This window comes from Crocuta crocuta, unplaced genomic scaffold (genome assembly GCF_008692635.1).
Source record: "Crocuta crocuta isolate KB4526 unplaced genomic scaffold, BGI_CrCroc_1.0 scaffold243, whole genome shotgun sequence".
NCBI lineage: Eukaryota > Metazoa > Chordata > Mammalia > Carnivora > Hyaenidae > Crocuta > Crocuta crocuta.
The window spans coordinates 1,201,316-1,215,300 of record NW_027529596.1 but is presented as its reverse complement, the minus strand read 5'-3'; the positions used below and the strand labels follow the sequence as shown (position 1 = coordinate 1,215,300).

General features: G+C 40.3%; 1 protein-coding gene across 1 annotated transcript; it reads left to right on the top strand.

Moving 5' to 3' along the window:
- The first annotated feature begins 9,885 nt into the window (after nucleotides 1–9,885).
- LOC144229665 (lymphotactin-like) lies at nucleotides 9,886–13,699 on the top strand. Its single transcript, XM_077761754.1, has 3 exons — nucleotides 9,886–9,964; nucleotides 12,429–12,543; nucleotides 13,386–13,699. The coding sequence occupies exons 1-3, from the start codon at nucleotides 9,904–9,906 to the stop codon at nucleotides 13,546–13,548; spliced, it is 339 nt and encodes a 112-aa protein (XP_077617880.1). The 5' UTR covers nucleotides 9,886–9,903; the 3' UTR covers nucleotides 13,549–13,699.
- Nucleotides 13,700–13,985: the final 286 nt, after the last annotated feature.

Below are 13,985 nucleotides of genomic sequence, written 5' to 3'. Positions count from 1 at the left end.
AAGGAGGTCGTAAGAGGGAAGTATACAGCAATCCAGGCCTTCCTAAGAAGGAAGAAATGTCTCAAATACACAACGCAAACTTGTCTGGAAAAACAATAGCAAATAAATCCCAAAACCAACAGAAGGAGGCAAATAACAAGATTAGAGCATAAGTCAATGATTTAAAACACACACACACATACACACACACACACAACAGAACAGATCAATGAAACCAGGTGCTGGTCTTTAAAAGAATTAACAAAATTGATAACCCCCTAGTCAGATTTATCAAAAATAAAAAGGAAAGGATCCAAATGAATAAAATCATGAATGAAAGAGGAGAGATAGTAATCAACACTGCAGAAATATAAACAACAATAAGAGAATATTATGAGCAATTATATGTCAACAAACTGGGCAATCTGGAAAAAACAGACAAATTCCTAGAAACATATAAATACCAAAATTGGAACAGGAAGAAATAGAATNTCATAGGAGTCCTATAAGATGAAGAGAGAGAAAAAGGAGGAGAAGGTTTATGTGAGAAAATTATAGCCGAGAACATTCCTAATCTGGGGAAAGACATAGACATCAAAATCCAAGAAAAGTACAAAGAAGTTCCATTAGATTCAACAAAAACTGACCATCACTAAGGCATATCATAGTCAAGTTCATAAAATATACAGGCAAGGAAAGAATTATGACAGCAGCAAAGGAAAAAAAGTTCTTAACCTATTAGGGAAGACAGATATAGTTCAGAGACCTGGCCATAGAAACTTGACAGGCCAGAAGGGAGTGGCAGGATATATTCAACGTGTTGAATCAGGAAAATATGCAGCTAAAAATTCTTTATCCATCAAGGCTGTCATTCACAATAGAAGGGGAGAGGGAGAGAGGCAAACCATGAGAGACTCTTGAATGCTGAGAACAAACTGAGGACTGATGGGTGTGGGAGGGAGGGGGGATGGGCATGGAGGAGGGCACTTGTGGGGATGAACATTGGGTGTTATAATGGAAACCAACTTGACAATAAACTATTTGTAAAAAAAAAGAATGATTATGTTTAAAAAAAATAGAAGGGGAGATAGAGTTTCCCAGACAAACAAAAAATAAAGGATTTTGTGACCACTAAACCAGCCCTGCAAGACATTTTAAGAGAAACTCTTTGAATGGAGAAAAAACAAAACAAAACAAAACAAAACAGACCAAAAACAACAAAGACTAGGAAAGATCAGGGAACATCAGCAGAAACACCAACACTACAGACAGCACAATGGCACTAAATTCATATCTTTCAATAATCACTTTAAATGTAAATGGTCTAAATGCTCCAATCAAAAGACATAAGATATAAAAATGGATAAAAAAACCCCCAAGACCCATCTATATTCTGCTTATGGAGACTCATTTTAGACCTAAAGACACCAGTAGATTGAAAGTAATGGGATGGAGAACCATCTACATGCTAATGGACATCAAAAGAAAGATGAAGTAGCAATACTTAGACAAACTAGATTTTTAAACAAAGACTGTAACAAGAAGGGCATTATATCATGATGTAATAATGAAGAAGGGCATTATATCATAATTAAGGGGTATATCCACCAACGCCTAACAATTGTAAATACTTATGCCTCCAACTTGAAAAAGCCAGATATATAAATCAATTAATCACAAACATAAAGAAACTCATTGAGAATAATACCATAGAATAGAGGACTTTAATACCCCACTTACAGCAATGGATAGGTCATCCAAGCAGAAAATCAACAAGGAAACAATGGTTTTGAATGACATACTGGACTGGATGGATTTAACAGATATATTCAGAACATTTCATCCTAAAGCAGCAGAATACACATTCTTCTCCAGTGCACATGGAACATTCTCCAGAACGGATCACATACTGGGTCACAAATGAGCCCTCAACAAATACAAAAAGATCGATAACATACCATGCATATTTTCAGGCCACAACATTATGAAACTTGAAATCAACCACAGGAAGAAATTTGGAAAGACTATGAATACTTGTAGATTAAAGAACATCCTACTAAAGAATGGATGGCTTAAGCAAGAAATTAAAAAGTTCGTGCAGTCAGTGAAAATGAAAACATGGGAGTCCAAAATCTCTTGGATTCAGTAAAGGAGGTCGTAAGAGGGAAGTATACAGCAATCCAGGCCTTCCTAAGAAGGAAGAAATGTCTCAAATACACAACGCAAACTTGTCTGGAAAAACAATAGCAAATAAATCCCAAAACCAACAGAAGGAGGCAAATAACAAGATTAGAGCATAAGTCAATGATTTAAAACACACACACACATACACACACACACACAACAGAACAGATCAATGAAACCAGGTGCTGGTCTTTAAAAGAATTAACAAAATTGATAACCCCCTAGTCAGATTTATCAAAAATAAAAAGGAAAGGATCCAAATGAATAAAATCATGAATGAAAGAGGAGAGATAGTAATCAACACTGCAGAAATATAAACAACAATAAGAGAATATTATGAGCAATTATATGTCAACAAACTGGGCAATCTGGAAAAAACAGACAAATTCCTAGAAACATATAAATACCAAAATTGGAACAGGAAGAAATAGAATATTTGAACAGATCCATAACCAGTAAAGAAATTGAATCAGTAATCAAAAATCTCCAAACAAACAAGGGTCCAGGACTGAATAGCTTTCCAGGGGAATTTTACCAAACATTTAAAGAAGAGTAATTCCTATTCTTTTGAAGCTATTCCAAAAAATATAATGAGGGGCGCCTGGGTGGATCAGTCATTTAAGCGTCCGACTTCAGCTCAGGTCATGATCTCACGGTTCGTGGGTTCGAGCCCCGCGTCGGGCTCTGTGCTGACAGCTAGCTCAGAGCCTGGAGCCTGTCTCAGATTCTGTGTCGTCCTCTCTCTCTGACTCTCCCCTGTTCATGCTACCTCTCTCTCTCTCTCTCTCGCTCTCGCTCTCGCTCTGTCTCTCTCTCAGAAATAAATAAAATATTTAAAAAATATAATGGAAGGAAAACTTCCAAACTCATTCTATGAGGCTAGCATTACCTTGATTCCAAAACCAGACAGAGACCACACTAAAAAGGAGAAGTACAGACCAATTTCCCTGATGAACATGGATGCAAAAATTCTCAACAAGATACTAGCAAGCCAAATCGAACAATACATTAAAAGAATTATTCACCACAATCATGTCGGATTTATTCCTGGGATACAGGGATGGTTCTATATCCACAAATCAATCAACATGATACATCACATTAATAAAGAAAGGAAAAGAATCACTGATCCTCTCAATAGATGCAGAAAAATCATCTGACAAAATACAGCATCCTTTCTTGATAAAAACTCTGAAGAAACTAGGGATATATGGAACATGCCTCAAGATCTTAAAGGCCATACATGAAAGACCCACAGCTAATATCATCTTCAATGGGGAAAAACTGAGATCTTTCCCTGTAAGGTCACGACAGGGATGTCCACTCTCACCACTGTTGTTCAACATAGTGTTGGAAGTCCTATCCTCAGCAAACAGAAAACAGAAAGAAATAAAAGGCATCTAAATTGGCAAGGAAGTAGTCAAACTTTCACTCTTCACAGACTACATGATATTCTACGTGGAAAACCCAAAAGACTCCATGAAAAAACTGCTAGAACTGATATGTGAATTCAGCAAAGTCACAGGATATAAAATCAATGTACAGAAATTGGTTGCATTTCTATACACCAATAATGAAACAGCAGAAAGAGAAATCAAGAAATTGATCCCATTTACAATTGCACCAAAAACCATAAAATACCTAAGGATAAACCTAACCAAAGAAATAAAAGATCTGTATGCTGAAAACTATAGAAAGTTTATGAAATAATTTGAAGACACAAAGAAATGGAGAAACATTTCATGCTCATGATCAGAAGAACAAATATTGCTAAAATGTTGATACTACCCAAAACAATCTACACATTCAATGCAATCCCTATCAAAATAACATCAGCATTCTTTACCAAGCTAGAATAAACAATTCTAAAATTTTATGAAACCATAAAAGACCCTGAACAGCCACAGTAATGTTGAAAAGAAAACCAAACCTGGAGGCATCACAATTCTGGACTTTAAGCTGAATAACAAAGCTGTAATAATCAAGACAGTGTGGTACTAGCACAAAAACAGACACATAGATCAATGGAACAGAATAGAGAACCCGGAAATGAACACACAAATGTATGGCCAACTAATCTTTGACAAAGCAGTAAAGAATATCCAATGGAAAAAAAGACAGTCTCTTCAGCAAATGGTGTTGGGAATACTGGACAGTGTGACATACAGAAGAATGACTGGACTATTTTCTCACACCATACACAAAAATAAACTCAAAATGGATGAAAGACCTAAATGTAAGGCAGGAAGCCATCAAAATCCTAGAGGAGAAAACAGGCAACAATCTCTTTGACCTGTGGCCACAGAAATTTCTTTAGACACATCACTAGAGGCAAGGGAAACAAAAGCAAAAATGAACTACTGGGATCATCAAGATAAAAAGCTTCTGCACAGCAAAGGAAACAATCAACAAAACTAAAAGGCAACAGACAGAACGGGAGATTTTTGCAAATGACATATCAGATAAAGGGTTAGTATCCAAAATCAATAAAGAATTTATCAAACTCAACACCCAAAAAAAAAAAAAAATAATCCAATGAAGAAATGGGCAGAAGTCATGAACAGACACTTTTCCAAAGAAGACATCCAGATGACTGACATACACATGAAAAGATGCTCAACATCATTCATCATCAGGGAAAAGAAATGAGATACCACCTCACACCTTTCGGAATGGCTAAAATGAACAACTCAGGAAACAACACATGTTGGTGAGGATGCAGAGAAAAGGGGACACTTTGCACTGCTGGTGGGAATGAAAACTGGTGCAGTCACTCTGGAAATCAGTATGGAGGTTCCTCAAAAAATTAAAAGTAGAACTATCTTATGACCCAGCAATTGCACTACTAGGTATTTTTTAAAAAATTTTAAAATGTTTATTTTTTTAAAAGAGAGAGAGAGATGGAGTGCAAGTAGGGAAGAGGCAAAGAAAGAGGGAGACACAGAATATGAAACAGGCATCAGGCTCTGAGCTGTCACCACATGGCCCAACACATGACTGGAACTCATGAACCAGGAGAACATAACCTGAGCCAAAGTTGGATGCTTAACTGACTAAGCCACCCAGGTCACCCGTGCACTACTAGGTATTTATCCAAAGGATACAAAGATGTTGACTGGAGGGGCAAACGCACCCCAATATTTTTAGCAGCAGTATCAATAATAGCCAAATTATGTCAATAGTCCAAATGTACATCCACAGATGAATGAATAAAGAAGATGTAGTATAAATACACAATTGAATATTACTTGACAATTAAAAAGAATGAAATCTTGCCATTTACAACAACATGGATGGAACTAGAATGTATTATGCTAAGCAAAATAAGTCAGTCAGAGAAAGAGAACTATCATGATTTTACTCATATGTGGAATTTAAGAAACACAACAGATGAACATAGAGGAAGGGAAAGAAAAATAAGATAAAAACAGAGAGGGAGGCAAACCATAAGAGACACTTAAATACAGAGAACAAACAGGGTTATTGGAGGGTGTTGGGTGGGGGGATGGGCTAAATGGGCGTTAGACATTAAGGAGGGCATTTAATGTTCGGATGAGCACTGGGTGTTATTTGTAAGTGATGAATCACTAAATTCTACTTCTGAAACCACTATTACGCTATATGTTAATTAAGGTGGGTCTAAATTTAAAAAATAAAGAGGGGTGCCTGGGTGGCCCAGTTGGTTAAACATCTAACTTCAACTCAGGTCATGAGCTCGTGGTTCATGATTTCGAGCCCTGCATCAGGCTGTGTGCTGACAGCTTAAAGCCTGGAGCTGCTTTGGATTCTATGTCTCCCTCTCTGTTTTTCCTCACTTGCTCATGTCTGTCTCTCTCTTTCTCTCTCTCTCTCAAAAATAAATAAAGATTAAAAAATTTTTTAAAAATTGAAGATATCCTGTGCTCATGGACTGGAAGAATTATTATTGTTAAAACATCCATACTATCCAAAGCCTTTGATAGCTTATATAATCCATATCAATATTCCAATGGCTTTTTTTCACAGAAATAAAAAAGAGAAACAGTCCTAAAGTTCATGTGGGATCAGTAAATATCCTTAGTAGCCAGAGCAATTCTGAGAAGGAAGAACAAAATTGGAGGCATCACGCTTCCTAATTTCAACCTATATTCCAATTCTACAGTAATCAAAACAGTATGATATTGGCCAAAAAGCAGTCATATAGTCCAATGGAACAGGATCAAGAGCCCAGAGACAAACCCATACTTCTACAATCAATTAGTATTTGGTAAGTGAGCCAAGACTACTCAGTGGGGAAAGGACAGTCTCTTCAATAAATGGTGCCGAGAAAACTGGATACTCACATGTAAAATAGTAGAACTGGGTCTCTATCCCAAACCACTTGTAAAATTTCACTCATAACGGATTAAAGATCTAAATGTTGTACCTAGAACCAAAACATAGGAGAAAAATTTCTTGAAATTGCTCTTGGCAGTGATTTTTCAGCTATGACACCAACAGCACAAGCAACAAAATAAAAAATAAATAATTGGGACTCTGTCAAACTCAAAATCTTCTGCACAATAAAAAACCAATCAACAATAGATTGCAAGCCATCTATCCAATAAGGGGTTACTATCAAAAATATATAAAGAACTCATATGACTCACTCATTAGCAAAAAATGAAATAATCCAATTAAAAATAAGCTGACTAGACACTTTTCCAAAGACATACAGGTGGCCCAGCAATTAGTGTCTGTGCATTCGCCTACTAGCAGATCAGACCTGTTTTGTCCTAGGTTTCTATTTCTTTGTCCCCTAATTCTTCCCCACCAGAGACTGTAGTCACCCTTTGAAAAGCTGGAAGTGAATAATTCATTCTGAGAGTTTAAGAAATTACATTTTAATATGCTAGAAAAATTCAGCCATTGGTCAAATTGTCTATTTGATTGAAAACATAAGAGAAAATCACAGGCACAAAATGGTCACCCTTCACTTACTGTACCATCACACTCCTTTGGCCTTTTAACTCCTTTCACACTCACTATTTGGTGAGCCCACGACTACGTAGCAGACATTGCACTAGTGCCAGGGACCCAGGGACCACTAAATCAGGTTCCCCACTCTCCAGGCGCCTGCCATCTAGTGGGAGATGCAGGAATAGAATTGAGCCGGGCAATAAAATAAGAAGAGTCGTGGAGACAAAGCTCCAACGGAGCACGGAGGATGGCACAACTCAGTTTTATCTAGAGAATTCAGGAAACCATGTCGGAGGAGGAGCAGTTTACAAGTATAGAGTTGGGATGGGCATTCTGGGTAAAAGAAGTGACGTGTTGGGGGTGTAAGAGAAGATGGTGTATTTGGTTGAGCGCACACATATTTGTTGAAGCGAGGGGGTTTGGGAACGTGTGTGTGATGGGTAGACAGTGAATCTAAAAGGAAAAGATCTTGAACAACCTTGTATGTGACAAGAAGAGAGTTGAAATAAAGTCTGCAGGCAATGGATATTAGCAAAGAGCTTCTCAGCGGCAATGGCATTACAACGATTAGTCTGGCAGTGTTGTGAGAATAGATTGGAAGGGGAGGAGACCCGACCCTGGGAAGCCGGTAGGTCTGCCGCGGTGGTTCTGACAGGGATGACGAGGCCTTGCCTAGAGCGGTGTGGGAAGAGAAGCTGCCTAGACCGTATACTTAGTACAACTTGGCTGAGGGCGACACGTGAGTGGGTAGCAATGAGTCTTAGATGACCCCAGGTTCTGTGTTTGGGAATTGGATAGAAAATAGCATCGTTTTCCATGTCAGGGGGAAATAGGAGGAAAAGCATTTTGAGTGGGAAGATGTGTTCAGATATTAAGGGCTGATGGGTTAGCAAGGTCGAGACAACTAAAAGGCCATTCTTTTTTTTTTTTAAATGTTTTATTTATTTCTAGGAGAGAGAGAGAGAGAGAGACAGCGTGAGCAGGGGAGGGTCAGAGAGAGAGGGAGTCACAGACTCTGAAACAGGCTCCAGGCTCTGAGCTGGCTGTCAGCACAGAGCCCGACGCGGGGCTCGAACCCACGAACCGCGAGATCATGACCTAAGCGAAAGTCGGACGCTTAACCGACTAAGCCACCCAGGCGCCCCCTAAAAGGCCATTCTGCAGTCCAGAGCAAAGTCTGGCTGGAAAATTAAATGCCATTAATCTCTTAGAGGTTAGCCTGCAGTTTTCATGGAAATATAGGAATCTATATTTGCCTATAAAATATAGGCAAAGCCTTTTAGCTACACACGTGTTGAATAAGACTATTACTCTCCTATCCCTAACAGCAGTGGTGAACCTTTTAGCTACACGCATACTTAATACACACATTTTACAGACACCCGTGTAAACAAAACCAGACAAAACAACAGCAAATGGAGTGGCAGGAAGGTGCCACGGGCACACTTGAACCCTGCTAGCGGTCTGCAAGTGGAGGCTACATTTGGGGAAGACGATATGGTGACATGTAGCAAGAACTAGAAGTTGATCATACGATTTTGCCAAGCGATCCTACTTCTGGTTCTTAAGGGGAAATAATTTCGTATACATTAATAAAAACGTAGCTTACAGATAGGATCTATATAACAATGTTAGAAGGAATGGTTTAATGTGTGTGTGTACATTTACTCAGAGGAGAAACACAAAGACTATGAAGGACCACGGGAGGTTATTTACACTGATGCTAAAATAGCATTTTGTCACAAGAATGCAAACCTATGTCTATCGATAGAGATTTACTGGAATAACATGTTAAAGATGAAAACTGTCAGGATGATATGTTTATAGATAATTTTCTCTTTCTGTCTTTTTTTCAAAATAAAGTTCATGTCAGGACAACTACTTATCAAAAGCATCTTATTTTATTATGTTTTTAAATGTTTCTTTACTTTTGAGAGATAAAGACACAGAATGTGAGCAGGGGAGGGGCAGAGAGTGAGGGAGACAAGAATCTGAAGCAGCTCCAGGCTCTGAGCTGTCAGCACAGAGCCTGATGTCGGGCTCGAACCCACAAACTGTGAGATCATGACCTGAGCTGAAGTCGAACACTTAACCGACTGAGCCACCCCCGCGTCTCTCAAAAGCATTTTACAAGGTAGATATTAATTTGTAATAAACCAAACATATGCACACAGACATGCTCCGAACACTCTTATTTGCCTGGTTCCTGGGGTTTGGGGTGGGGTGGGGTGGGGGACTGTAAAGAAATGGGAGTCACTTGAGTGAGAAGAAACAGAGGCCGAGAAGCCCAGAGCGCCAGGGGCAGCCCTTTGCCCCCGAGGCACTTTCTCCGGGTGGCATCGCGGACTGTGCGCCTCGGGGGGGGAAGCCTCGTCGCGGCGGATGTGACACGAGCCAGGTGGGGAGCAGCACCACGGCCACGCACCTCGCTTCCTCACACGTCCCGCCCTGGGCCGCGGCCCGGACGTGGCCTTGGCACATGTCCGCAGTGGAAGATGTGAACTCAGGCTGGTGGCAGGAGATGAGACAAGTGCGCTCCTTTTACGCGTACATTTGGTTTCATTGACACATTAACCACAGGAGCGGGGCAAAGGCCACAAGGTGTGGGGTTAGTACGAGCGGGGGTAAAGGAAGCTTTCTTCAAAGAGAAAGGCATCTGTACTGCAAAGACTTTCCACGATCCCACACCCACCCCGAAAGCCCCCTCTGCCACAGGAAGTGCGCTGGCCACTGGAGGAATAAAGACGTGTTTAAGAGCAGCCGGTCTTCACTCTGCCTGCACAGCTCACCAGGACCTCAGCCATGAGACCTCTCTTCCTGGCCCTGCTTGGGATCTGCTTTCTCACTGAATTCGTGGTGGAAGGTAAGCCCAAAGCTTCTGCGTGAAACGGGGACAGATATGTAGGCAGGTGGGCAGACATCTGGGGTCCGGGTCAGGTTTCGGCCTGAGAAAACTGCTTTCCCCAGGGTAAGCCTCAGCCTTCCCATGTGCAAAATGGGAATTATAATTTTGATTTCAGGGGACTTGAAAGATTCTGAAGACAGACAGAACTTGCTTAGAATCTGGGCTCCGGCTTTTCATAATTGGGCGATTTGGGGCATATTTCTTGGCCTCTCTGGACCTACACTTACTTATAAGTTGAATATAATGACAGGCACTCTCACCTGGGATTAAAATGTAAAAAAAAAATTAGGATGACTTATCAGATTTCCTCACAAGTAATAGTTTCTTGATTAATGTTAGCCACGGCATGGTGGTGATAATTATATATGCTTTGTAGCTTCCGCCTATTTAATAGCCATCTTGAGGAATTCTCAAAATTTTTGAAATTTTAGTCACAATGCGAGGATGAGTTGGAGGGTGTATGTTTTGAAGCAAATCAATAATTTCTGTTTGAAAAAATGAATGGGATCTCATGCCTTCATACCCAGGAAATCAATATTACCTTAAAGTATGAGGGAGAGTCTATTATTACTGCTATGAATGTTGTTCCCACTAATGATAAACTTCTTTAGTTTATAAGAGACCATATGATAAATGCTAACAGATCAATGCCTTATATAGATTCAGATAATCCTGTAAGACATAGGAAATTGAGACTTAGCTATACTAAGCCTCACCTGACGGTTCTACACTTTTCTTTTCCTTTTTTAAAAAAGTTTATTGATTTATTTTTGAGACAGAGAGGGGAAGAAAGCATGGGAGAGGCAGAGAGGAGGGGAAAGAGAAAATCCCAAGCAGGCTCCGCACTGTCAGCACGGAGCCCAATGTGGCTCGAACTTATGAACCCTTGAGATAATGACCTGAGCTGAAATCAAGAGTTGGATGCTTAACCGACGGAGCCACCCAGGCGTCCTTACACATCTTTACTTCTTAAAGGATCATTTACCCCCACAACTGATTGGAGTTTACTTCTTGTGGCTCTGGCAGTAAGAGAGAATATCCTTCGAGTATAATTAATGTTTCAGTTAACTCTTTTTTCAGTCTCTTAATTTGTAGACTAACTACTTAGAATAGAATATCTGAACCTGTTCATGGATCCCTATGGTATCTATGAATAGAGGTGGTGGCAAAATCTGGAATTCCCTGAAATTGTGGGCAGAATAAATATTGATGAAACCAACAACAGCAAGTCTGGTAAATCAGGCCCAATGTTGTAATGTGACTGGCATTTTCTGAGGCGATAGGTTTGCTCTTCGGCAGAAACCCAGGTATGGGGATGGCAACGCTCTGTTAGAGACGGGGCGAGGGGTGCTGCAGACATCGGTGGGAAAGCAATCTGTGCCCTGACTCAGCTCAGCAATGTGAGTGAGGGCGGTGTCTTCACCCATAACACGCATGCACAGACGCTGCTGAGGATAAAAAGGTTTGGGGGGTTAGAGTCTAGAATTCTCTGGGTCTTGGGAAAGCATGTTAGGTACTTCTTAGAGGAAAATGCTGTTTCCTAAGTAGTGAGAGGAATAGAAGAAAAGATCTCCGTCTTTCACTGGGCTGACAGGCAGTTCAGCATTAAATATCAGTTGGCCAAGATGGAGGGCCAGGAATGTGCAGACTGGATACTGGGAGTGGAGGGAGGAAGGAGTGAGGAAGACGGGCCCGGGTGACAGACAGCTTGTGTTTAGGTTCATGTTTAAAAAAAGCCTTCTGATATCAGCAACACTATAGATCAAACCTGATCATCATCAGCTGTTTCTTTAGATGCTTTTCAGCTATTTCCCTGGGAAGCAAATACCAGTGTCTTTGGCTTAGGATAAAATCAGCAATTAGAAACTGTGATTAGATTCTACCCAACCCCTGGAGCACCTGAGTGGCTCAGTGTGTTAAGCATCCAACTTGGGCTCGGGTCACGATCTAATGGTTTGTGAGTTCAAGCCCCACGTCGGGCTCTGTGCCGATAACTCAGAGCCTGGAGCCTGCTTAGGAGTCTGTGTCTCCCTCTCTCTCGGCCCCTTCCCTGCTCATGCTCTGTCTCTCTCCCTCTCTCAAAAATAAATACACACTTAAAAAAAAGATTCTACCAAACTCTTAATATTATTACCTCTTCCCATTTATTTCCTCTTCTCCAATGTGAGATTGCTCTCTAAGCTGAAGTGTAATCCCCCTTGGGGGTATTCCTATAGAGGATGAACAATTTATGAGTTACATCCTTTATATATCTCACATTTGAACATTTAAAATAACACATGTGCCTCCCCTACATTTGATGTTGCCTTCCCCCAATAATTCTTTATCACATCACTCTTTGTTAATCTATTTATAGCACTGTAACATTCATACTCTTTGAAATGATATTTTATTTTTGTTTCTGCTTGGTTTTCTTCACCAGGTGTGGGGAGTGAAGTTCTAGACAAGAGCATCTGTGTGAGTCTAACGACCAAGAAACTGCCAATTAAAAACATCAAGACCTACACCATCAGGGAGGGATCCATGAGAGCAGTAATGTGAGTTTGTTTCCCCCAAAGCTGGGCTTCACGGGACACAGTATACAAATGCTGCCCTCCTCAGGAAGTTGGCACAGAGGAAGGCTTCATGTGAACGAACAGCCCCTTTGTTTTTCCATATTAGCCATGTCTTTAAGGAGCACCAAATAACAATTATTGAAAAAAATTTGCAGAACAATCTGACTGGGAATCGGATAAACATTGTGCTTAGTTCTGAAGATTAGGTTTAGAGATGGCTGGTCTGGGTTAGGATTTGACCATATGGCTACACTGGCCTGAGATGCTTCCCTTCCCCTCCCTTCCCCCACCACTCCCATCCTTCCCTTCCCTCCCCTTTTCCTCCCTTCCCTTTCCTTATGGTGTGCTAAAATTGAGCACCATGATTTAGCAGTTACTGTATCTTCAGGAAATGTGTGACAAATTAGCCTACAGGGTACCATTCTCTTTCCAGAATCTCATTTTCAGAATAGCAGCTCCTCCCAACACATAATTGCAATTTTACCCAAAGAAATTAAAGAAAGAAATCACCTTTGTCCCCAAAACAAGACGGGTGTGTTTAGCTTTGAATACGAAGATAGAGGCAATAATTGAACAAGATGATCTTAAATGTCCAGTTTAGTTGCAACATTTGGTAATTGGATGGAAAAAAGAGTTCTGAGAATTAGGATGACCATGTATTTCTCTTCTGTGTTAACATGGATTGCAGAAGAAAGGTTTCCATCTATGGTCTCACAGTTTTGAGAATAATTTCTGCACAAAATCTCTACTATCTGGTCTGATCTTAACTCCTGGTCCCAAGGCTGTGAGGATGTGACTGACTCTATCTTTTCCTTGTATTGCAGATTTATTACCAGACGTGGCCTTAAAGTCTGTGCGGATCCACAAGCCGACTGGGTGAAAAAGGCAGTAGAAAACGTGGACAAGTCCACCAGAAGAAACATGAAACAGACCAAGCCAACAAGAGCTCAACAGTTCACCAATTCAGCTGTGACCCTGAGCACATAGTGGCCTTCTGACACCTTCTCCCCTTACTAGCCAGCCAGCTCATTTCCCTTTATAAACTCAGGGACTAATTAGATTATATTCACTTTTTATAAAAGTGTTGCACGAGCCAACTTACTTTCTTGTAATTTTATTTTTCATGTCTTTCATATTCATTTAGATGCTTTAATTAATAAATATTTATTATTCTGAAGAGTCTCAAAGCCTATTCATTACATTTTGGGGAAGCTAATACATCACGTATGTTCTATCTCTGTCCTAACTGTACCTCCCTTTGATGGTATTCATGATGGGAGAGATTTTGGCCAGTGTTTATCAGAGATGAAAGCTATATTCCTCATTCTTAGGTTCCAGCTTGCAGCGGTTCTCCACACATGCGTCACAAGTAACAACGGTGACAATGGAAACAATTTAAGATCTACCTCAACTTGTTTTCCTAA

Excerpts from the sequence above, each read along its gene's own strand:
- LOC144229665 (XM_077761754.1), top strand. The coding sequence starts at position 9,904 with ATGAGACCTCTCTTCCTGGCCCTGCTTGGGATCTGCTTTCTCACTGAA. Across the intron at positions 9,965-12,428 it reads CACTGAATTCGTGGTGGAAG|GTGTGGGGAGTGAAGTTCTA; the intron begins GTAAGCCCAAAG and ends TTTCTTCACCAG. Across the intron at positions 12,544-13,385 it reads GGATCCATGAGAGCAGTAAT|ATTTATTACCAGACGTGGCC; the intron begins GTGAGTTTGTTT and ends CTTGTATTGCAG.